This window comes from Carassius carassius, chromosome 29 (assembly GCF_963082965.1).
Source record: "Carassius carassius chromosome 29, fCarCar2.1, whole genome shotgun sequence".
Taxonomy (NCBI): Eukaryota; Metazoa; Chordata; class Actinopteri; order Cypriniformes; family Cyprinidae; genus Carassius; species Carassius carassius.
Window position 1 is genome coordinate 15,477,080 of NC_081783.1, and position 23,944 is coordinate 15,501,023.

Genomic DNA, 23,944 nt, shown 5'->3' on the forward strand with positions numbered 1-23,944 from the left:
AAATTAGAGGTGATTGTAACCCTCTTGACACAGGGGCCAGACACAGCCAGAGATGACACTCCTGGACCACAAATGTGGACATTACATGACCCAGAGAACTCACGGGGGACTTCATCGCTCGGAGCACAAGTCCAGTGGCTATTTCAGAACTTCCAGATAGTGACCACCCTCGTGCAGGTCCTTCAGGGCCTTGGCCTGGTGTCCCTTCCGTAATGCCATAGCATATAAGGCAGAAGCAGCTTCCCCACAAGCCATATAGGCATTGCCGGTCAGAACAGACAAATGCCTACAGGGCCGAAAAGGAAGCAACGGGTCTCCCCGCCAGGAGGAGGTGTACTAGTGATACAATTTCATTGCTAACAACCACTCCACCGGGGAATCCCTGAATACCCTTTTGCTGCACCACCGTCGAGGTGAGGGAGGAGGAACCAGCAGGCCGGTTTCTGGCAGTTAAAGGTGTCTTCTTTCTCAGAGAGCTCTACCTCCGATGCAGTGATCGACATCCGGATGTCGGGAGGAGCCTTTCAGGATACTGCTGGTATGCTCTTTGAAGTGGGCCCAGCGCAGTCCATTGGCTGCTCAACTGGATCGGAGGTGCTTAGAGGAGTGGTGGGTCCCTGAGGAGTTGGTTCTCTGAGGGGTTTGTCACCACTGTGAACCTCAAACTGCCCGTGCTACTGCCGGAAGTAGTTCTCGCCTGGCAGCCACCAAGATGAGTGGTCTTAATGTATTCTGTGGGGTCTGGTGAGAATCATCCCGAAATGGCAAGTTACATTTATGAAAATATTGTGTTACAGTCCTGTGTGAGAGTACACATGCAGCTCACTGCTGGCACAAGCACATATCTTTTTGAGGTCTCAATTATAATAAAAACAAAAAATTAAGCTGAATTCTTGGAAAAAGTTTGCTATTTTTTCTCCTTTTAATATTGAAACAAAAAACGAGTGAACGCTTGAGTACCGATTTTGGTTTTCTAATTTCAAAAGGAAAGTCTGTTGGCCACCAAGTACACAGACCATTCTCCCTTCTGCTCTGCTAAGTGTTTGCATTTGTACCCTATTCAACTAGACTTGCTTAACATTATAGTTCCCATATTGCTATTTTAATTATAAATTACACTCCACTACATTGTACATGAATGAAAAATGCTTGCATATGAGTAGAAGTTGCAGGGCATGTTTATAGTAGATTAATGGGTGCACATGAATGTGCTAAATTTGTCCAAATCGAGGAGTGACGCACAAGATACAAACATGAATTAAAGCCACTACAACATTTTTGGGCGTTTCAGTTGGCAGCTACACATTCAAAACCATTTAGATGCTTTTCATGAGCTACTACCAACATCAAACCCTTCCCCCTGCCAAATAAACAAATCACTCATGCTCAAAACTAACATGCGTCATTATCACACTGAGTAAACCATCTGGAACTGAGGAAACCACTCTGAATTACCCTAGTTCAAACCATCATTTAAAAACTTTATCTCAAATACAATTATACAGTGTCTGGAGATTATAAACATTACACCCACTTTAAAAAAAATAAAATAAAAAAACAGTGGTTATTGGGCTTCAAAGAGGTTTTATGCAAGTAAGTGGTGCATTTTTGACACTTATAATCGAGACTTTACAGTCGCATTTTTGAAATGTGTGATCCAGACCTCCAGCTTCAAAATGATCTCTCCTCAAATGCCTCCGGGGAGCACTGTGAATGCTAATCACAACACATTAAGGAATTCTAATAGGCCAGAGGTGTCATTTGGGCATTCAGTTACCCCCGGAGTATCTCTAATTAAGGGCATGTGAACATCTATTAAAATAGCCATGTTCCCGGCAACTCTGGAGTGGAACTTTTATGAAAAACATGACATATGTATCACATAATGAAATGCAGAAGTGTGGACAGCTAAAAAAGGGCTCAAAACTAAAATCATCAAAACATGTTGAGGATCATATTACCGCAGGTTTTAAACCAAGCTGGTGGAAATAAATCGTCCACAAAACATGACGCCATGTGACTAATTCTGAACTGTTGCTCATTTCCCTATTTGCCTGCGATGACCATGGTAACTTTGTTCACAATTTCCAAACAATAACAGAACGTCTCAGATGTTTTGTTGTGTTGTGCTCAATTATCTCCCATTCATTTGTTTAAAAAAGAAAAATAAAGTGCAGTAATAACAAGCAGATGGTTTTATAAATGATCATCAAAAGGTAAAAATAGCTACAAATATTGTATGCCTGTGCTTCTGCACTACAGCTGTCTATTTAATACATTTTAAACCAAATAATTTCTAAACTAGATAAATAAGCAAATAATTCACAATTAATAATTAATAATAGTTGCTAAGAAAATCTCCAAATAAAAAAAAATTCCAATTGAGTTTTTGGAAACACTTTAGATTAAGACTTTTCCCCTTAATAAATGCCTAATTTGCTGCTTATTAATAGTTAACTACTTAGTTGCTAAGTTTAGGCATGGGATTGGATTAAGGGATCTTAAATATGGTCATACAGAATAAGGCATTAATATGTGCTTTATAGGTATTAATAAACAGCCAAAATGCTCATAATATTCTAAGAAACAAATAGTTACTAGTGAGAATTGGTCCCCCGTATAAAATAAAGTGTTACTATTCCCCCCATACTGATATGAAATCAATATGATTACAAAATTGTTTTTAGATGTGTATGTCATTATTCTACTTTTTTAAAGCAACATCACGTGGAGTTAATTTGTTATAACACTTAAAGGAACTACATTTAGACCATAAATGAACACAATTTAGAATGTTTACACAATGTGCAAACTTACATACAGATCAGTAAATTATTTTATCATATTATGTTTTATCAGATTAATTAACTAAATTACATTTTAATTAAATTGACAGCCCTGGTGTCTACATGTGCATTTGTGTGTACTGCTTACAGACATCGTGGATGGAATCACCAGTTTCGTAATGTGTATCCCAGAAGCTCAGGCGAATACACACCCTGCTATTTCCCCTACTGCCCCCCTCCCTGTAATGATAGTGGTGTGGCACTGAGAGTGATGGCTCAATAACAGACCTACAGAGAACGGCACTCTGAGGTGAATCACTCTCACATGAAACAGTCTTAAGAATGATCTCAAGCATCTGACAGCACATGGCTCCCGAGCAACCGTTATTTTGAGTGCAGTGGTGGTTATTTTGGTTTGTACGGTGATAAACTGGCCAAGAATATGTTTTGTTGCAGCTTAAACTTTGAGATGTGAAAACTAAATGGTAATATTTTGTAGGGCAATGAAGAGGGAGAAAGCAAAAGAGCTAGGCATACATATGTTAAATACTGTCTGAAAAAAGCAGGCATATCAAACTGTGACAGGGAACTTTAAAAAAGTGTTTGTACAAAACTGGCTGCTTGTATTTATTGAACTTAGCATTATCATGCCTTTTGGTATTTAGATAGCATCCAATGTTATCAGATATATATTTCCTATACTGTATAGAATATTATATATATATATATATATATATATATATATATATATATATATATATATATATATATATATACACTGCAATAGCTCATAGCACAAACTGCAGAAAGAATAAAAAAAAACTTTGTTTCGATAATAAATATGTCTCCTTTCCAGCTGTTACAAATGAATGGAAACATGAAAGTAAGCAAGAAGCAGAGAAACAGAAAAGGAGTCACAGAGAGTGCTTAAGGAAATTATAGAGTGTCAGTGAAGGAAGTGTCCCTACAACCAGCTGCTACCTCTGGTGTTCAAGTCCAATGGGTCTATCTCTGGCAATACTGGGTGTGTTATTATTTTGTAATATTAGGCCTTTCAGAACAGATGTTCTGGAGTCAAGATCTCATAAAAAGACCACTAAAAGTGGCTTTGGTGCTGCCCTGTAATCTGTCCAGTTCAAACAAATCCAGAGAACTTCTTACAGAACGTACAGATGGAAATGGCAGGACTGAAATAATTGTATACTAAAGGTGTAACTATGAATACCAGCTGACCACCTGTGGAGAAAGGGAGAAAACCAACTGGATGGTTTATTAAAGGAATAGGAAAAACCCCTGAAAATGTATGGACTGCAAAAGGAAATATATATTTTAAGAAAATATATATATAGTAATAAAAAAAATGTCTGTGTGTGTATGAGACAAGGTTCAGTTGCAATATCTTTTATGCATAATGATTCTTCAAAAAATTCTCCTTTTGTGTTTCAATCTTCTTTATGGGTGAAGACTGCTCAAGTTCTTGTCTGGGAGTAGCTACAAAAACACTCAAGTTAAATAGCCTCTTCTCGAAAGGTCCAACCCAAACATTTTTGTTGTACATGGACGTAGTTCAAAGGCCACAAGTGTGTCCTCACAGTTCCTGTTCGTGACCGGGGAAATCCAACAGCTCTGCTGAGCTGAAAATGTAAAAGTTTGTGAGTCCCTACAGATATTCTTACCAGAGCGTGAGCTGCTAAGAGAGATGGGGACAAACCCAGAATAAAATCCAGATTAACAGTTGGATGAGGTTTAACCAGGTGCAGGAGAGCTAATGTTGAACACAACCTTTTGCACATCTGTGGTACTGTGAAACTCAAAATACCACCATCATTTACATGATGTTCCAAACCTGTATGATTTTACAAGTAGAACACAAAAGCAGAAATTCTAAAGAACGTGACAGAAACAAATCTGTCAGGATGGTTTTGAAATCCTGGATAGGTTTGCAAACAGGAAAATGTTTTGTGAAAGAACAGGCCTGGCCAAAAAGAATATTACACACATAATCTCAAGTAGTACTATCCTACTTATTGTGGAGCTCTTTTTTTCGCTGACTTCCAGTGAGTTTGCAGGATGCCATCTGTGCATGTGTGACAGTCTACAACTAATAATTGAGTGAGATAGATAACATTTAAACTGGTTGTGTGATTGTGCGTATGTGTGGCCATTCCCCCCTTAGCATTTCCACAACATTTAATACTGCAAATTCTGCCACAATGCATTTAAAACAACAGGCGTATAGAGTAAAAGTGATGAACAGTTCTGACCTCTTATTGACCCACTGGGTAACACACTCAAACAGAATTCTTTTCCGTTTTCTTTCCTCACTTCTGTCCATTACGTGTGCAATTCTCCCAAGACTTGATGTAATGGGTCTGGACAGTCACTGTGTAGGAGGCGGCACTGTCGAACCAGGATTAAATGGCTGCTTATTTAGCCTGCGGCTTTGCTTGAAAAACAGTCACAATGGGGAAAGGCCAGTTAAATTGATTCAGCAGGATATTTGGTGTAGTGGTTAAGACTCTGGACTGGAAACCAGAAGGTTGTTTGTTCAATTCCTGCTAGACACTAAAGTTATTCTGGAGGGATCAGTCAAGTAATGATTTGATGGTGCCTTTATAAGGTGACATCACCTGAAGGTTTTAGAATAAAATTCTACTGAGCCAGTTATGTAGCGATAAATAAAAAGTTAATTACTGCACTATATAAAGCCAAACATTTGTAGGATTTTTGTTATTAAGGGTACCATCTTATTAAAATCTCATGTGACAGATTCAAAACATGTTGTATTCCTCCCTTTTTTGCAGTGGAAACAGTAATATGGAAATGTCTTTTACATAATAAAACAGCATATGAAACAACGAACACAACTCGCCAAATATGACACATGAGATTCAGTAAGTCACTAATTTATCCTGTTCATGTGGGTGGTGCACATCATCTCAGAGGGGATTTGCCAATATGGACAGAATAACAATGTGACAATTAAGTGCTACTACACTAATTTGTTGGATGCTTCACTTGCAACCTACTTTTTCCAGACAAAATCAACAAAACAGGCTAAAAAAAACAGACACTGTGTAAAATTAAACCCTCTCGACAGCTGTCTACTTCTGGTCTACCAAATGAACCATCAAACAGTGACCCAAACAGAGTTCAACTTCACTGCAAGACAAGAAAAAGCAGCATGACCATTAAAAACAAAGCACAGAGTTATTAAGACAAACTGTATTCAGTTGGAGAACACCCTAAGGGTGAGGCAGCAGTCGAAGCAGGTGATGCATTGTGGGATACGCCTCATGGGGGTCCATCTGTCTGTGCATGTCTCAGTCCACTGACCAAAAGAATATTCTCTTGATAAAGAGGAGAATGGAAGGGATGTGAAATCCACATAGAATCTAATTTCTGGAAACAAAGTGCTATAGCTGGGTAATACAGCAAAAAATAAATAAATAAATAAATATTTTCACATTCAGGCAAAAATATATGTGTGTACGGTATATTGAATATTATTATTGTATATAATAGATTGTATATTGAAGTTAAAAAAAGATCATTCATAACAATACAATATTTACATTTTTTTATTACATGTTGTGGCAGGGGGGACGTGGTTTAGCGAAGTCTGCAGCGGGAGAGAGAATCAGGAGACGAGCGGTAAGTGAGTGGTTTGGGCAAAAACTATCAACACCTGTTTCTTGTTTCAGTAATTGGTGCGGAGAGAGTATAAAACGCCAGGAGAGACAGAAGCAGTCGAGAGAGAGACAGACTGCTGACGTGAACCGGAAACGGAACCGGAACGAGTAAACCGGAAGTGTTGTGCGATCGTGTCTGTGTTGATGTAAGAGTAAAAGTCACCAGTGGTGTTTGTAAAGTTTAAGTTTTATTTTGAGTTAATAAATTCGTCAGCAGTCTAGCCGACCCCTTTGTCCTCTTCCTTTCCTCCCACGAACTTACTACAAATAATTATTAAATAAATGAACCTAAATATACTTCCTGTGGTAACACCTAAATTAACTGTTTAAGTTCATGAATTAGTTTTAATTTATTAAAAAATAAATGAGTTTGTTAAACCAATTTTACTCTTTTATAGAATAAAACAGTGTTTAACACTATATGAACCAGCAAAATCCCATTACAATTTATTTTAAGCATTGACAAAGCATTGACTATGACTTTTGCCTCAATAAACTGCTAATTTGCTGCATATTAATAGTTAGTAAAATAGTTGTTAAGTTCAGGTACTGGGTAGAATCAGGGATGTAGAATATGGTCATGCAGAATATGTGCTTTATAAATACTAATAAACCGCCAATGTGTTAATAATAGGCACGCTAATATGCAACTAGTTAATAGTGAGAAGTTTTACCCAAATCCTTATGAACATAATACCCAGTCTTTGTTGCTATAAATTACCAAGAAAAAAATTATTTAGTAATTTCAAATGATTTACATAATGTTCATGTTCAACAAATAATACAACGGGACAAATTTAATTGTATGAAACATTTAGACCTCCTAGTTCAACTCAAAAACACCCATTAAACTGATGTTGTTAATGTACAGTGCTATAGCACTTGGTATGAAATATGGGAAGATGAAATGCAGCATAGCAGGAACACAACTCAGTTAAGTTGTCTTTGCGTCACATGACTGTCTGGCCATGAAAAATTCTTTTTCACAGCAGAGTGCAGCACGACCACCTCCCAAGCGTCGCTTCCCACGCCATCCAGACTCACCCTAGTGCTTCATAGGCGCACACTGCAGCTCACCAAGCAACAGAGAGTCTACTTTGTGCATGTGTACAGAGATGCATGTATTAAATGCACATACAACAGGGTGCATGGCTCAGTATGAATAATATTATCACAATGGAGTGTTACACAAAAAGAAAAGCATGCAAACACACACACCCCCCATAACACTCCAGAAGTGGAATCAGCTGAGAAGCAGGTGTCAGTGACAAAGCAGTAACACCAGTCTACACTTTGCTAAGAAAAAGTGTATTCCTTTATTATTGGCGGCTCTGGTGTCGGGCGCGTGTAATCCTCATAATCCTACATTTTCGCTGCACACTCCTGGACCCGTTCAATGCACAGCTACACAATGCAGCAACGACTGAAAGTTATGATGTCTCTCATATCTGAGCACCATTGCATCAATGCCTCTAGTGCTAAAGGTCAAAATTGATTTAACTTCAGGTGATCAATTGGACATTAAATGTGAAATGACTATGTGCAATGCGATTGTGTAGGCTGCTATGAGTTATCAGATTTGGTGATTTTTGCAATTTGGCTACATCACTACTGCTCTCATTCTCATTCTTTTAGTTGCATTACAGAGCATTCTTGCAATTTTTCCTCTCATGGGATTCCATTCCCTTCGAAATCAATGCAGTAAATTAAAAAAAGTGCCAGATTTACTAAACCGGGCAAATTAGCATTATAGCACAAAGGCCATAATGACCAGTTCAATCTACCAAGAGCAGCGCAAATTAACACCTGATTTTAGATTTTAGATGGTGTTTCTGTGTTAAATAATGGTGTAAATTCCAGTATTTTGACGAGCACAAGCGTTAGTAAATTGCATTGCATGTTTCATTTTAATACTCTCCTCCCATAAATTTTGCATCTGAAAGGGAAACTCTTACAAATGCATATTCAATAAGGTCAGGAGCAAAATAACTGTTTCCACGCCTTTTCGGTGCTGATTCTTCACTGCGCGTCTTTAGTAAATCCTGTTACTACTATTTTAATGACAAAAGACGGTTTGTGCTGGCACAAGCTGTTAGTAAATCTGGCCCTTAGTCTAAGTCTTCTGGCTTAAGATCATATTATCACCTTCTGATTACTGGGCACACAAAATTTCCCTAATTTGAATGAAAATCTGTTATCTACTTCTATATATATTTCATAATCAAATATTATTTATATGTCCCTTTTAATTTTAAGGTTTTTAGTGAGCAGCTACTGTAAATGATAACTGTTTATTTGCATGAGCAACATTAATTTTTTCCCATATGTCTGCCACTCCTCTGACAAGAAATGGAACCAAATGTCGATGTTTTTTGTTTTTTTTTTGTTAATCATGCTAAAACTTGCTGACTGAAGTGAAGCGTGAAAATTTTTCAACAAAATCAAATCCCATAAATAGAAGGCCAATAAAAGTTGTGCAGAAAGGTTAAAATGTAAAAAAAAAAATTATAATAAATGAATGAATGAATGAAGCATGCTAAGACTATCACCACTTGAAAAATGTATCCTTAAAAAAAAGTGAAAAAAGTGCCAATAGTCACTACATTTCAGAGGGCTTTACACAGCAGATGTACTGACATGCAGCTTGGGTTAAAAACATGCAATAGCTATGACAAAAAACTCATTATAAGCAGAGGACAGCACAGCTGAAATTGACCAAGCCTTGTGCATGCAGAGAGCAACTGAAGAGAGGTTTTGAATAGATTTTCTACCTCCTGAATAAGTACATGGCCAAATGGTGCTAACAACATCTCAACAGCTGCTTGGCAGTGTTGCAAAATGTCACCTGTAAGCATTCAATTGACAGCATGTTTAAATGCTCAAAAGCTATCTAAACTTAAATTTAGAGATAGTTAATTTCGTATTCATAGTACAGCATTAAATAATTTTTATGACATTTGATTTCTCATTTGAGTCTTTTTATTTCTCAAGACCTATATTGTTATTAGGGGCCAAACACCGAAGGTGTTTAGGCACCTATTGTTATCGTTAGGATTATTGTTATTATTCTGCTTCTTCTTCCGAAGCAAGTCTATGGCAGCCCAAAGAACAGCTTGCGGGAAAGTTGTGAAATTTGGCACACTGATAGAAGACAGTGTCAACATTAACCATAGCAAATTTGAAGTCTCTAACTCAATCTCTGTAGTGCCACCACTTCTCCAAACTTTCAAAAATGTCATGCTAATAACTTTTGAACCATAAGGTACAGAAGGAACATTCTGTTTTTCTCTGAATCCTTGGCTCATGCCAAGTCGGATGAACCCCAAAATTAAAAAATCTCAAGGTTTAATTTTTTTTCTATTTTTAGATGTTCGAAAAAACGACTTTTTCTATCTCTTCCTAGACGGTTAGTCCGATCATCTTCAGACCATGTTGACAAAAAGTTATGGAATTCAAGTTGATTATTCAAAATGTTCTGGAATAACACGCAACATCTCCGCAACGGTTTGGCATATTGAGACCAAACTTGGTGTATGTTGTAACAAGCATGGCCTGAGGTTACCTGCAGTGTTTCGATGCAGTGCCCCCTAGTGGTCAGAAGATACGAAAAAAATCATTTTTTTTTGCTCATAACTTCCAAAAAACAAAGCCAAAAATCACAAGCTGGTCTCTTCAGATTTGGTGCATTACGTTAAATCAAATGATACCCAGTTTACCATGTCAGCCATTTTGGGCATTTGGGTATTTTACAAACGCATTACAGTATCATTACGAAACTAGTGTTATGTTAAAGTTATAAAGAAATTTACAAAAATGCTAATAAAATCTTCCTGTCCACCATTTTGATTCATGTTGAAAACCTACTTTTTCAAACTCCTCCTAGACTGTTAGTCCAATTTTCACCAAATGTGACTCAGATCATCTTCAGATGATGCTGGCAAAAAGCTATGGATTTCGTGTCAATAACGAAACGGTTTTCATTTAACGCACCAACAAATTTGTTTGAAAAATGCCAAAATGTATCTGAGGCTGTATCTCTGCAAAGATTTGACAAATTTACACCAAACTTTATATGTGCCATTGTCACTTCAAATTTCTCATGCCACATCAATTTGGTAACAGCGCCACCAACTGGTCTGGATTAAAAAATCATTCATTAATCCTTAATTATAAAATTTTCAATAATGCTAATTACTTTGGATTGCATTGACCTATTGTAAAGAAATTGGTCTCAAAATATTCATTGGGTCATGCCGACAACATACTTATCAATTATGTCATAATAAGCCAAACTTACTGTCAGCCATTTTGATTTATGTTGAAAACCTACTTTTTTGCACTCCTCAACAACCGTTGGTCCGATTTCACTAAAATCTAGTCAGATGATCTTCAGACGGTGCTGACAAAAAGTTGTGGATTTAGTGTCGATAGACAAAACCGTTTTTGTACAGCGCAGCTAAAAATTTTAGGCATAGTGCCAAACTGCATCTCATGCTGTATCTCTCCAAATATTTGACATAATGACACCAAACTTGGGATGTGCCATTGTCACCTCACACTGACCAGGCCACATTAATTTGGTAACAGTGCCACCTATTGATCAATAGTGATAAGTCAATAAATCATATTATTAGTGGTTGTATTTATGATTTTTCAGCCATTTTGCCTAAAATAATCTTAAAATGGTTTTAATTACTCATTCCTGCCGATGGCCTGAAGCTTGCTTCTGTAGTGCTTGGTTCAGTAATTGCTGCTTGCAGCTATATTTGCTATTGTTTTTTTGTGTTTTTTATCAAAATAAATCTGTTATTCACCTACCATGACGATATGAATATTTAAAAAGAAAACTTTAAACAATACAATCAGTTTTACAGAGTGGCTGTTTTATAAACGATTTCACAACCCAAATTCCTATTCAATTACATGACTCACAATTACTGGTAGACAACACTCTTTTTCTTCAACGTGGCACTTCATTGAAAGCAATCCAAACAGTGAAACCCAAGCTGACCAGAGGCCTCCTTTGTCTCTTTGGGTTAACAATGCATGTCTACCACAGTTATAACCTCACTGACAGTAAATGTCAGTGCAACTATGTTGCAAACGCTCTTCAAAACTGCTAGATTTGAAATCAAAAGTTTTAGAAATGCTGAAAAAGTAGACAGTGCAACAATGGTAAAACTACATAACACAAGAAGTATTTCATGTTTTCTTTACAAGCATTGGGAATTGTTTAGCATGTTCATGTAGAATATACAGGTTAACATAAACGCCGAACAGCTGCTGAAAAGCACTAACCTTTGGAGTGGAAGTCTGCAGCTAGTGAGCTAACAGGAGGCTTCTTCACAGCAGCAGAACGGTACACAATGTGAGAACGGCCACCATCCTCTTCCTCCTGCTCAGTCACATGATGTCCCGTTTCCACTGGCTCAATGAAAAACTCCTCCTGCTCAGTTCTGATCATTCCTGCCTGTAAGAAGAAAAAAAGATCATAATCATACAAACATTACAATGCCATTCCACAGGATAAACAAAGATGTTATTCAAGCTATTACTCCAGATATCTTGTGATATATTGAGTGGCACAGAGAATAAAGGACCCCTTGCCAGGTGTTTGTTGGGTTGAATCCCTTGCTGATGATGAGAGGAGGCAACTTAACTCATGTACACAATTTTACTCCTTCCTCAAAAAAACAAAAACAAAAAAAACAGGTAATTGAAAACTGAAGAGACTGCACAACCCTAGAATTTGCAAAAATAAATAAATTATATATATACATACATATATATATATATATATATATACATATATATATACATACATATATATATATATATATATATATATATATATATATATATATATATATATATATATACATATACATATATATATATATATATATATATATATATATATATACATATATATATATATATATATATATATAATTTTGTGTTAAAAAGGCAGCTAAAGTTTAATAGAGCTCAAATAAACAGTACATCCAAAATTATTTAAATTATTAATTATTTAAAAAAAAAATACAGTACAAACAGTAAAATTGTGAAATATTATTACTATTTAAAATAACTGTCTTCTATTTTTTTATATATATTTTAAAGTGTATTTTATTCCAGTGATGACAAGGATAAATTTTCAGCAGCCTTTACCTCAGTCTTCAGTGTCACATGATCCTTCAGAAATTATTTTGATAGGTTGATTTCGTGCTCAAGTAACATTTATTTATTTATATCAAACCAGTTCCTGCGAAATATGTGTTTTTGTGGAAAACGTGATATGTTTACTGGATTCTTTGGTGAATAGAATCAACATCAATTTGAAATAAAAAATATGTGTAACAATGTAAACCACTTTACTGTCACTGTACAGTAGATCAATTTTATGAGTCTTTGCTGAATAAAAGTAATGTCCCAAAACTTTTGAACTGTAGTGCATGCTGATATTAACAATGAGGCAAATGACATTTAAAATAATTCAGCAAGGAAAAAGCTAAAGAAAATTAATCATGGTCAAAAGGAAATTAACTACACCAATGAAATCATTAGTCCACTCTGTTCTTCTATGTATTCAATCTTGATTCTAAATAATTATACACCACAATTTCCATTTTAGCACCTTTTTATTCCTAATATGGGCCCCTGCAGAATGCAGAACCCTCCTCAAGGCAAACTTTAAAACATAGCGCTGAGATTCTGTTTCCAGCTTTCAGACTCTAAAAGGTTTAGTGTACCCTTAGGCCCCGTTTCACCTGCGCTGAGATGCATTACTCCCACCAATATCCACCCTAAGTCAGTCAAATCTCAGTTTTATTTCCACACCTGATTTAGGATCAGTTCTTCCAACACCAGCTGCATTTAAACACAAAGACATTTATAACAGGAGTGGCTCTGAATCAGCTGTGGCACATATGAGACAGAAACTGGATTTCAGAAGCACCTCGGGGAGTGATATGCCACAATGATTCCTAGAGGAGACAGATCGTCTGTCTCTACTTATGGCTGGAGTACCATTGCAGATGTGCATGGTCTGGACCACTGTGTAACTCTACAGGTAAGTAGTCATGGGTTCGGCTGACGCTTGCAGCTACCTGTCAATAAAACATTAACCCAATCTCATAAAAACTGATAAAAACTTGCCCAGTGCTCCTGTTAAGTATATGCAAAAATAATCCGCTTGCAGTAACTGATAAAATCGATAGCTGATCTTGAAAGACAAACGACAAAGAAATTAATTATCGATAAGTCAGGTCTTTGAGAAATCACAAATGCAGTTCTTTCCATAAAAAGTAACACAATTTAGCAATGCATTACTTTTAAAAGTAACTTTCCCCAGCACTGCTTACAAGATTTTAAAAAAGGCATTTACTGTGATCAGAGAACATTCCACTACAGTTATTTTGTTCATTAAGTTATTTAAACATCTGCTTTAAAACTAAAGGCAATTCAATCTCAACATTTTAGAGGACAAGACTAGGCAGGACATATAATAACATGTTTTTTTATAGAATAAAATAAAATATATTTTAAATAATACATATCAAATTGATCTATTAAACATAATATTTAATATTGCATTTATATATAAAATTTATATTAAATATCCAGTATATTTTATATAATCCCCCTAGTAAAAAGTAATATATTTAATAAATACTTCAAATCTGTTAACATATTTACTGAGCAATAACTCAAGACTGATATAAATATTATAATTAAACATTATTTGGTGTACAACATGTGCACAATGCACATTTCTTAATATTAAGTCCAAAATGTGTTTTAATGTCACTTTTGATGAGGATTGTATGATCTCTGAATAACATCGGTCTTCAAATTCAAAATATTTAAAGTGTACCTAAAGTATACTTGCAATGTTTCCACTTTAGCACAATCAAATATACTAAGTATATCTTCGACTGGACTTAAGGCAAGGCAAGTTTATTTATATAGCACATTTCATACACAATGACAATTCAAAGTGCTTTACATAAAAGGAAGTAAAATAACCATTTAAAAAATAATAATAATAATCACAACAATAAAAACAGGGAATTTAAAAACCTACTGTTAGTAATGTGCTCTTAACACAACCAAACATTCTCAAGCTTTGTTCAACCTCTTCCCCTACTTACCTCAACCATCATAAACCAAACTATGAGTAAACAGAACTTATAGGTCCTACTTTCAACTGATTAACCAACAAACTTGTCTTTCTTTGCCCACATTCTCTTTAGCGCTACTTCTGCACAATTAAGTACAAAATTTATTTTTCCAATTTAGCGGAATTTTAGCAATTGCCGGACACTTTCACTAGGGACATTTTATATAAAAATACACAAAATTATTTATTTATTTATGAGTTGTTAAAATAGCATTGAGTTTAATACCCTTTATGTGACAGTTTGATAGTAATTCATCTTGAGAATTATTCATTCCATTCTAATTTATTGGTCTAGGCTGGAGTTACCCTACTACTCACTGGGATCAGATGCTGCTGTGCGACAATTCTCCTTGCCGCCACACAACACAAGCTGCAATCCCTTGATAGCTAATTGGCCAGTGTGTAAACCACCCAAGCATCAGTGGCTTAGGATAAGTGCATGTCAGCTGTAGCTTTTACACGGGTCACCGAAAATGATGGTTTCTTGACATGATTCACACCGAAAGGAGACTGAGGAGGGTGCCGTCACAGCCCAAGCTGAGCACAGCTGGAGTTTGCTGAGCAAAAACATGCTAAAAGATCCATATGTCAGCCTGAGTTATGTAAGCCATCTCAGAAGGGCATCTACCCTGGATGACCTTCTCTTCGATGAGAGGTAGAAGAAGAGACAGAAACAGATAGAGAGAGGAAAAGGAAAGAAGAGGAAGGAGAGGTGGAAGGTAGAAGAAGGAAGGCCAGAGGGCAAGATGTATCCTGTCAGGAGGGTGAAAGAGTAGCACCTGATGCTAGTGACAGGAGAGTGAAAGATAAAAACGTCAAGCAGAGGTGCTAACACACAGTGTCAGGTAATCTTTCTCTCTCTCGCATGCTCTTGCACACTCTAGCTCCTTGCTCCAAAACAAGCGTTCAGTAAATTGCTTTCGCTCTTCTAAATTCCATCTGTCTGTTTAGACAACTGGTAATTACCAGTCTTGCTGACTGCATCTATGCAGCATCCATAAGGGGAAATCTCACATCACACACACACAGGCATAAATTCATGCCCCAGGCATGCTCCACATGCACGCTGCCATTGTCTGTCCTCTCACGTTGATATCTTAAACAGGAAGGGCTGAATGATCTGGTGGTGAGCATGCAGTGAGAATAACATGACCATTTTAGTTCTGCATGACCTTATGTGGCTCCTGCTATAGAATTAGACATGATAGGATTGTGATTATCATCATAAAGTATGTCATTTTATATTTCAAATTCGCAAAATTTCACAGACACTACTTGTCAGAAATTTGGAACCACTGAGATAAAAAAATACAGTGAAAAATGATATTGTGGAATATTATTAAAATGTAATATAACTGATTTCTATTTTAATATATTTTGAAATGTAATTAATTCCTTTAATGGCAAAACAGAATTTTCAGCAGCCATTACTTAAAAATTCTTATAACTATACATTTTTGTGAAAACAGTGATGCATATTGGTCAGAAATTGGTCTGTCTCTGTCAGTATTGGAACTGTTGTCATGTGTGTCAGTTCCTGTTTTTCCTTATTTGGTCTGTTTCCTGTCCTTGTTTAGTTTGATTATAATTGATTCCCTGACCGAAAAAGTGTAAATTCTGTCACTACCCTCCTTTTGTTTTCCGTGTTAATAATCCAATGTATTTTATAATATCACGCTTAATTCTTCACACTATATAAATTGGTATTTATACATCAAAATATATAGCTATTGCCATCATATTTTTAAAAAGGTTCCCTAAACTTATGTATTATTTTCTATAAACATATGTCCAAAAAAGAAAAAAGTCATCAAGTGAGAAAAGAAAAGGTTTGTTCACTGTTACGCAACACTAACATTCAAAAGTAGTCAGTTTTAAATAAAATTCTCTGGCATTATTTAATACATATCAGATTTTAGATTATGTGCCTGAAAAAATTAGGAATTAAATATGGCTAGGGCAACATATGCAAACAATTATGGTCCAGCGCTGTGAGTTATGACTGAGGCTTCAGTGCTGACGGGGTATAATGAAGGTCTACAGATGAACTGGCTGTGATTTACCACACTTACAATATAAATCAAGTTTTCATCCACCTATTTAGAAGCACAGGTGATGCAGTTCACAGAATCTGTCAAAGTTTAGAGAGATAAACTAGCTATCAAAAAGAGTTCAAAAGAGATGCCAGTTTTGTGAAACGGAGTCTGTAATTCAGCTGCATTTCTGAGAAACTCTTGAGAGAAGTTATACTGTCTCCATTTGTGTGTCTCTCTCGTTTCTTCCCTTCATCTCTAGCCTTTGCTGATGGATCTACACTGTGGCTCCTGCTCTGGAATACCAAACAGAGGAAGTGCGGAGCACTCTGCGAGAGAGGAAAGATGACGCGAGGGACTCTGAGACACGGACGTATCGATCGTTGAAGGGAGAGGCGACCGGACAAGTCTGTGCTGTCCCTTCAGCTCTCAGAGGAGATGCTGAATAAAACATCAGAGGCCTGCTGGAGCTGAAAGAACAGTGTGTTCACTTCCAAGATGGGATTTAGGAGACGAAAACAGCGCAGGCAGGTAGAAACAGAGCAAGGGCAAAAATGGCTACTCGTCTTGGGTCTTCCCTGTTTGTGCACTTCTTCAAGTTCAGTGGATGAGGGCAAAGCAATTTAGAAGAGAGCCAAAAAGGTCTGTCAGGATTGACCGAGAGACAATCCCTAGAAGCCAAAGACAGTCAAATCTAAAATCAAGCCTTTTAGACTGGTTCATGACTTGTGATATGAGAAAACTTCATGCTCATCCCACAAGGCCAGTGTTCAGCTGTGTTGTTTAACGGTCACTAGCCCCTTCTTGCTGAAATTGTGATAGCCAAATAATGTAAAAATAGCATGATATTATATTTATATTATTTGTTTTTATTTCTTTAGTTGTTTTATTTATTTATTTATTTGTTGTATTATTTTTGTTTACACTGTATAAAATAATATATACACATAATATATGCACACATTTTATACTGTATAAAATAATATATATACATGCATGTTTTTTAAATAAGCCTGTTAAGTCTATTTATTTGATCATAAATACACTAAAAAAAACTGAAAAATTGTGAAACGTTATTACAATTTAAAATAAATGTTTTCTATTTTAATATACTTTAAAATGTAATTTATTCCTGTGATGCAAAGTTGAATTTTCAGCAGAGATTACCCTACATTACTCTAGTCTTCAATGTCACATGAGCCTTCAGAAATCATGTGGAAAGCATGAAATGTGTTTTTCTAGACAGAACGTTCAAAAGAATACCAATCATTTGAAACTGAAATCTTTTGCAGCAGTCTGTTATTTTTTTATCAATTTAATGGGTCCTTGCTGGTTAAAAGTATAAATTATTTAATAATGATAATGATAATAATAATACTGATCCCTTACTGCCATTGGTACCATTTAACACACATAGCCCACATAACTCCAAACTCTCTATATATTAGGCTGCAACATATATCTACTACATATATGACATATTGAGACCTATCAGGTGAGATTCGTGGAACTATATTCTTTGGCAGACCTTGACCCTGACGATCCTGAGGCACTGACCCCATTGGCCACATCCATATTTTTTCCTTGGTGTTATTAAACCCATGAGACACATGAGTATGTGTCTTTCATTTTTGTTCCATATATCAAGACTTGATATGAATGTAACTCTAATGCAACTATTATACTCTTAACACTGCATTGATTCAACTGAATGACATTTCTCAGATAGCAAAGTGAAATGTGTCTATTTCACCAAATCTAATGCTGCATAGTGACTGTCAAAACTGTTCTGAGCAAATATAGTACAGGATGCAGTAAGCACACAAACTAGCTTTGTGACATAAACTGTTATTAAACGAATATCTATGGTCTACAGCACAACAGCTGTTCACTTGATGCCTTAATTGATAGAAACTTGTTTCTCCATAATGAAATAGGGAGTTAGCATTTGCACAAGGTGTAAAATCTTTTTGAAAGGTGTAACACGGTGGTTTCCATGGCACCGCCTATGGATTTCAAGGTGAGCAGGACCTAAAAAAAGACTAACCGTGACTTTGAGCAGTGGGAAGGCTGCCAGTTAGTGGCACATCACTATGACACATTTGATAAGACAACTTTCTGTATCACGATGAAAAACACTGAAGAAATTGGCAAAAATGAAAAATCATAAAGCAATAAGCCACATGAGACTTTGCATTGAAGAGATTTTACCATAGTTAAGATGCAAAGTGAACTCCTAAAAACCACTGTAAAATCACTGTGCACATAAAGTCCAGCTACAAACTTTGACCCCTTTGAACATGGCCTATCCAATCAGATTTTCAAGTTTTAATTTTAGCTTTGTATCTTATTTTTACAATGTACCTGTGGTCTAATATGCAACAAATCTTTCCAGGCCTTAAATCCCATCTCATGCCTTTTATAAGAGCTTACAGAGGCTTTAGACTAAATGTTGTTAAGAAACCGTGATCTGGGATTCAATAGCAATCAATTGGAAAATGTTGTGTTCAGCTTTAAGGCCTAATCCTGTTCTATCATATCTCTCTCAGCCTGTCAGAGGCAATCTGATTTAAGACCGTCCCTGACCTTATGGTGACAGTGTAAGGGGAGAAAAGGAAGCACTATGGAAGACTAAAAATTAATTTAGAGGCTTGAATACTGTTAGTTGTATGACTGCAGTAATTATCTACTGTGAGAGAACGATGCTTTGTGCTTTCAGAAAACAAGGGAGGAGAGAGTGTCTCTCTGACTGAGTAAGGCGGAGCATAAATATCTATTTGTCTCTCTCTGTCTGTCTTTCTCTCTGTCACACACACACACACACACACACACACAGGGGAATAAAATAATTCAGTAGGAGCAGACTGATGCACTTTGATTTTCAGACACAATAAAAAAAATGAGGTTAAATAACAGATGAGCTGCAATTTAAAAAACGGATTTAAATTCTTCAGGGAATTTTCGGGCCAAATTCTTTCTAAGCTAAAAATAAAATTGTAATCAAATTGCAATATTTGTATTTTGTTTTCTGGTACACTAAACAGGACAAATCTATCTGATAAACATAATTTAACAAGGAAATATTAAAAAAAAAAAAAATATATATATATATATATATATATATATATATATATAAAATCCCTAAACAACATGTAAAAATATATAAAAAAATAAAGGAATGCTTTTACATTCTATATATTTTACTGTCTGTTGCATTACATACACTATATACATATATACAACTAAATGTTTGTGTGTGTGTAATATATATATATATATATATATATATATATATATATATATATATATATATATATATATATATATATATATTTTTTTTTTTTTTTTTTTTTTTTTTTTTTTAATTCCTTAAAAAGTTAATAAGTTACACAGTGAAAAGGTCAATTTAGCATGTTGTGTTTTGCATGTTGTCCTCAGCATGTGATGCTGGTGTCCTCAACATGCTTCTTAAGTGGCTTGACCAGTAAGTCTAGCCTTAGCAGAAAGACCATGCTAGTATAAGCTGGTCTTTTCAGCTGCTGTCCTTAAGTACCTCAGCATTGTGATCACGTGAATTTAGGAAGCTGTAACAATGTGAGACTGTGTCTGCCCTATATCTGTCTTAAGGTTAGTAAGTGAACATGTGTGTGTGTGTGTGTGTGTGTGTGTGTGTGTGTGTGTGTGTGTGTGTGTGTGTGTGTGTGTGTGTGTTTTAATTCACACAAACTCATAAATTCTCACAAGGGATGGCAGATGTCAGGACGATTTACACTGTAAGAGACTTAGTGATGCAACCTTGTGCGTATCCCAGCATCCCTCTCATTACACTGAGTGTTCACCGAGAGATAAACTGTCCTCAGATCAGAGCCCTCACACCAAATTGCATATGAAAATAAATACACATTCCACTGTGTATGCCAGACAGTTGCAGAGTAGATGCATGTGTGTTACCCTAACAGTGCTGTTTCTGCGTATGCTGCCTTTAAAAGCCAGACAGGCCTGTGCTTTATGTCTGTCTGTGTGCACATAAATGAAATCCCCCCTGAAAGCTTCCATTGCAACATACTGTAGTTGAATGATCTGCTTAGATTAATGATTCAAGTATCTAAACACATGCAAAACAGTTCTGCCCCTTGGCAGAATTCACTGGCACTGAGCAGGAACCTCAGCTAGAGACTGTGTCCCTCGGACACAGTCTCTAGCTGACACTCCCTCTGTACTCAGTGTACTGTTTGAGTACATGAATTACTCCGGGATATTGGTTTGTTTGAACTCAGAGGGAGTGTCAGCCACATTAAAAAAGTTAACAGCTTAAGTCATTTGTGGATTAATGCTTATTGGAGATGCGAACCGTTTCAAACGATTCAGTTCGATTTGGTGAACTGGTTAAAAAAGATCCGGTTACATCGAATGATTCGTTCGCGAACCGGATATCACAAACTGCTTTGTTTTGAACTGTCTTACAACAGACACGGAAGAGAAGACAATGCTGAATAAAGTCGTAGTTTTTGCTATTTTTGGACCAAAATGTATTTTTGATGCTTCAAAATATTCTAACTGACCCTCTGATGTCACATGGATTACTTTGGATGTTTTTCTTACCTTTCTGGACATGGACAGTATACCGTTCACACAGTTTCAATGGAGGGACTGAGAGCTCTCGGACTAAATCTTAAATATCTTAAACTGTGTTCCGAAGATAAACGGAGGTCTTACGGGTTTGGAACGACATGAGGTTAGTTATTAATGACATAATTTTGATTTTTGGGTGAACTAACCCTTTAAGCTAAACATTTACTTCAAATAATGAATTAACAAAATACATTTATTCAGCCAGGAAGAATTAACAAAATAAAATTTATTCAGCCAGGAAGAATTAAATTGATCAAAAGAGACAGTAAAGACACTAATAATAATAATGTTACAAAAGATTTCTATTTTAAATAAACACTGTTCTTTTTAATGTTTGATAAAATAATCCGTAAAAACATACAGTATTAGATCACATGATCCTTCAGACATAATTCTAATTCACTGATTTTGTTCTCAAGACAAAATGTCTTATTATTATTACTATTAAAAGCAATATTAATATCTTTAATAAATATGAATGTGATAATGTGTATTTTTGAGATTCTTTAATGAACAGAAAGATCAAAATAACAGCATTTACTGGAAAGATAATACTTTTTGTCACTTATTAAAGTATACTTGCCAAATAAGAGTATTAATTTCTTTTAAAAAAAGGAATCTTCAAATGATTATTAGTTGTGTTTTATTTATTTATTTATTTAACAAAAGTTTGTAGTTAAAAGTCTACCCAATTGCTTGTCCATATAACTCATGCACTATTTTATATAGTGTATTATTATTTACTATTTAAGTCATATGTATAGCACCATACATTGTCCAGCAAGCTTTACAGCTGGCTTATAACTTATGACTGGGGTGGACAGGATAGAACAGCCATTCAAGTGTGCAAAACAGGGTGTACTACTAGAATTTGTTGATATTTTGCATGGTTTTTATGTGCGCTACCATTGTAGAACTTTCTATTCCAAAGAAGGTAGAGCCTGATTATCCACCATGCTTTACCATAGTTTGTATGACTGTAAATCGTGCAGAAAAAAAGCAGCATACAGGTTTGAAATGACATGGAGGTGTAAAAACATGTGAACGTATTGTATGTAAATGTGTATGTAATGTGACTAAACAATGAAGCACAATGACTTTTTGAAAAAAAAATAGAAATATATTGACAGAGATATGCAAGCCAAATTTGAATTCATATCACTTGTATTGTATTTGAACCACAGAGCTCAACACTGTCAAAGAATTTCATTACTCACTAGACTACAGTGCCAACAAGTTCAGAATTATTTCCAAGAAATAAACTACCACCCAGAGCTAATCTGAAATTGTATCACTCCAGCAGTTTGAAAAGTGTTGAGTCAAATGCCAGCTACCTCATTGTTCCAGCAGCCCTGCATGTGTGTTTTCATCAAGGTCTGTGTGTGTGTGTGTGTGTGTGTGTGTGTGTGTGTGTGTGTGTGTGTGTGTGTGTGTGTGTGTGTGTGTGTGTGTGTGAGCTTCAGTAGCATTGGAATTTAAACATTTTTGTTTAAACCGTTCAGCTGAATTGTTAGCCTAGCCTTTACCTCCCTATCCCCCCTTTAGCCCATTAAGACTCAAAACACACTGAACTTGTGGTTGTTCCTCTGGGACTGATTCTCATTGAGCAGAAGTTCAGCTGTAACTCAGCTACCCTTTAGTCAACCACACACCTCACACCTACAGTACATCCCGGCTAGGGGGTTATACTGTCCCTGGTCTTATTAATGTTGTTTTGAGAACAAATCTATCCTAATCACATGAAAATTATGCTGGATGAGAACAATCTGACACATTGGAACTCTTCCAAAGCTTAGCGAGCTGCCTAGGTAGGTATTGCAGTTAGAGCAACACATGTGCTTCTGACAAATAGGCTGTTTTTGTTTTGCTTTTGTTTTTAGTGAAATTCTAAGGAAGAATTGTGTTTATCCTTTAAAGTGAAGGCCTTCTCATAATGTGTTGTGATGAGCTGAAAAAAACTGAAAAAATCCCAAAATAAACATTTATGTGTGCTATATTTTGTTATGCTTATTAGCACATCACGCTGTTAGTACAGAAAAATGCTGACATCAAACTCAACAACAAATCTATAGAATTATTTATTTAATTCTATTTCTATGTATTAATTTCTAGAAATTGAATGCAACCCTATAAAAAAAATATAAGCAATTTGTCTTGACCTTGAAGATTTTATCTTTTGATCAAAATTCTAAAATAGAGAAAAATACCTTAAAGACAAAAGATATTTTCTTCTGTATTGTGTAAACCTTATAATGAAACATATTATTAAACCAAAACAAAAACAGTTCGTTGACTGGTTAGAAACAGTTTGCAAAAAGGAAGGGTTTATGCAGACGTAGTGACTGAAGAAATATGGCAAACCCCAACAGAGAGAAGTTGTTTCACTGTTAGTTATGACATATTGATTAAAAAATTAAAAAATAAAAACAGCACAGATAAACTGTTCACAGGAAAATCAATAACATGCATTTAGAAAATAGATGAGATGAATATCCATTTCATGCTTACTTCATGAGTAAATTCATCATGTTTTAAAGAGTTTTAGATATGTTTATATTTTTACTGGAAAAAAACAAGCCAAAAAGACCAACTAAATTTATTTCTATTATAGCACCACAA

The 23,944-nt window shown here is 35.7% G+C and overlaps 1 protein-coding gene across 3 annotated transcripts in view; it reads right to left on the reverse strand.

Annotated features, from left to right (window-relative positions):
• The window catches only part of LOC132109715 (A disintegrin and metalloproteinase with thrombospondin motifs 2-like), a 137,050-nt gene that overhangs the window by 70,614 nt on the left and 42,492 nt on the right, over nucleotides 1-23,944 (reverse strand). For all 3 annotated transcript variants that reach the window (XM_059516020.1, XM_059516018.1, XM_059516019.1), the window contains exon 3: nucleotides 11,777-11,948. In XM_059516020.1, coding sequence (XP_059372003.1) covers nucleotides 11,777-11,948 — 172 coding nt within the window. The remainder of the gene's footprint in view (nucleotides 1-11,776; nucleotides 11,949-23,944) is intronic.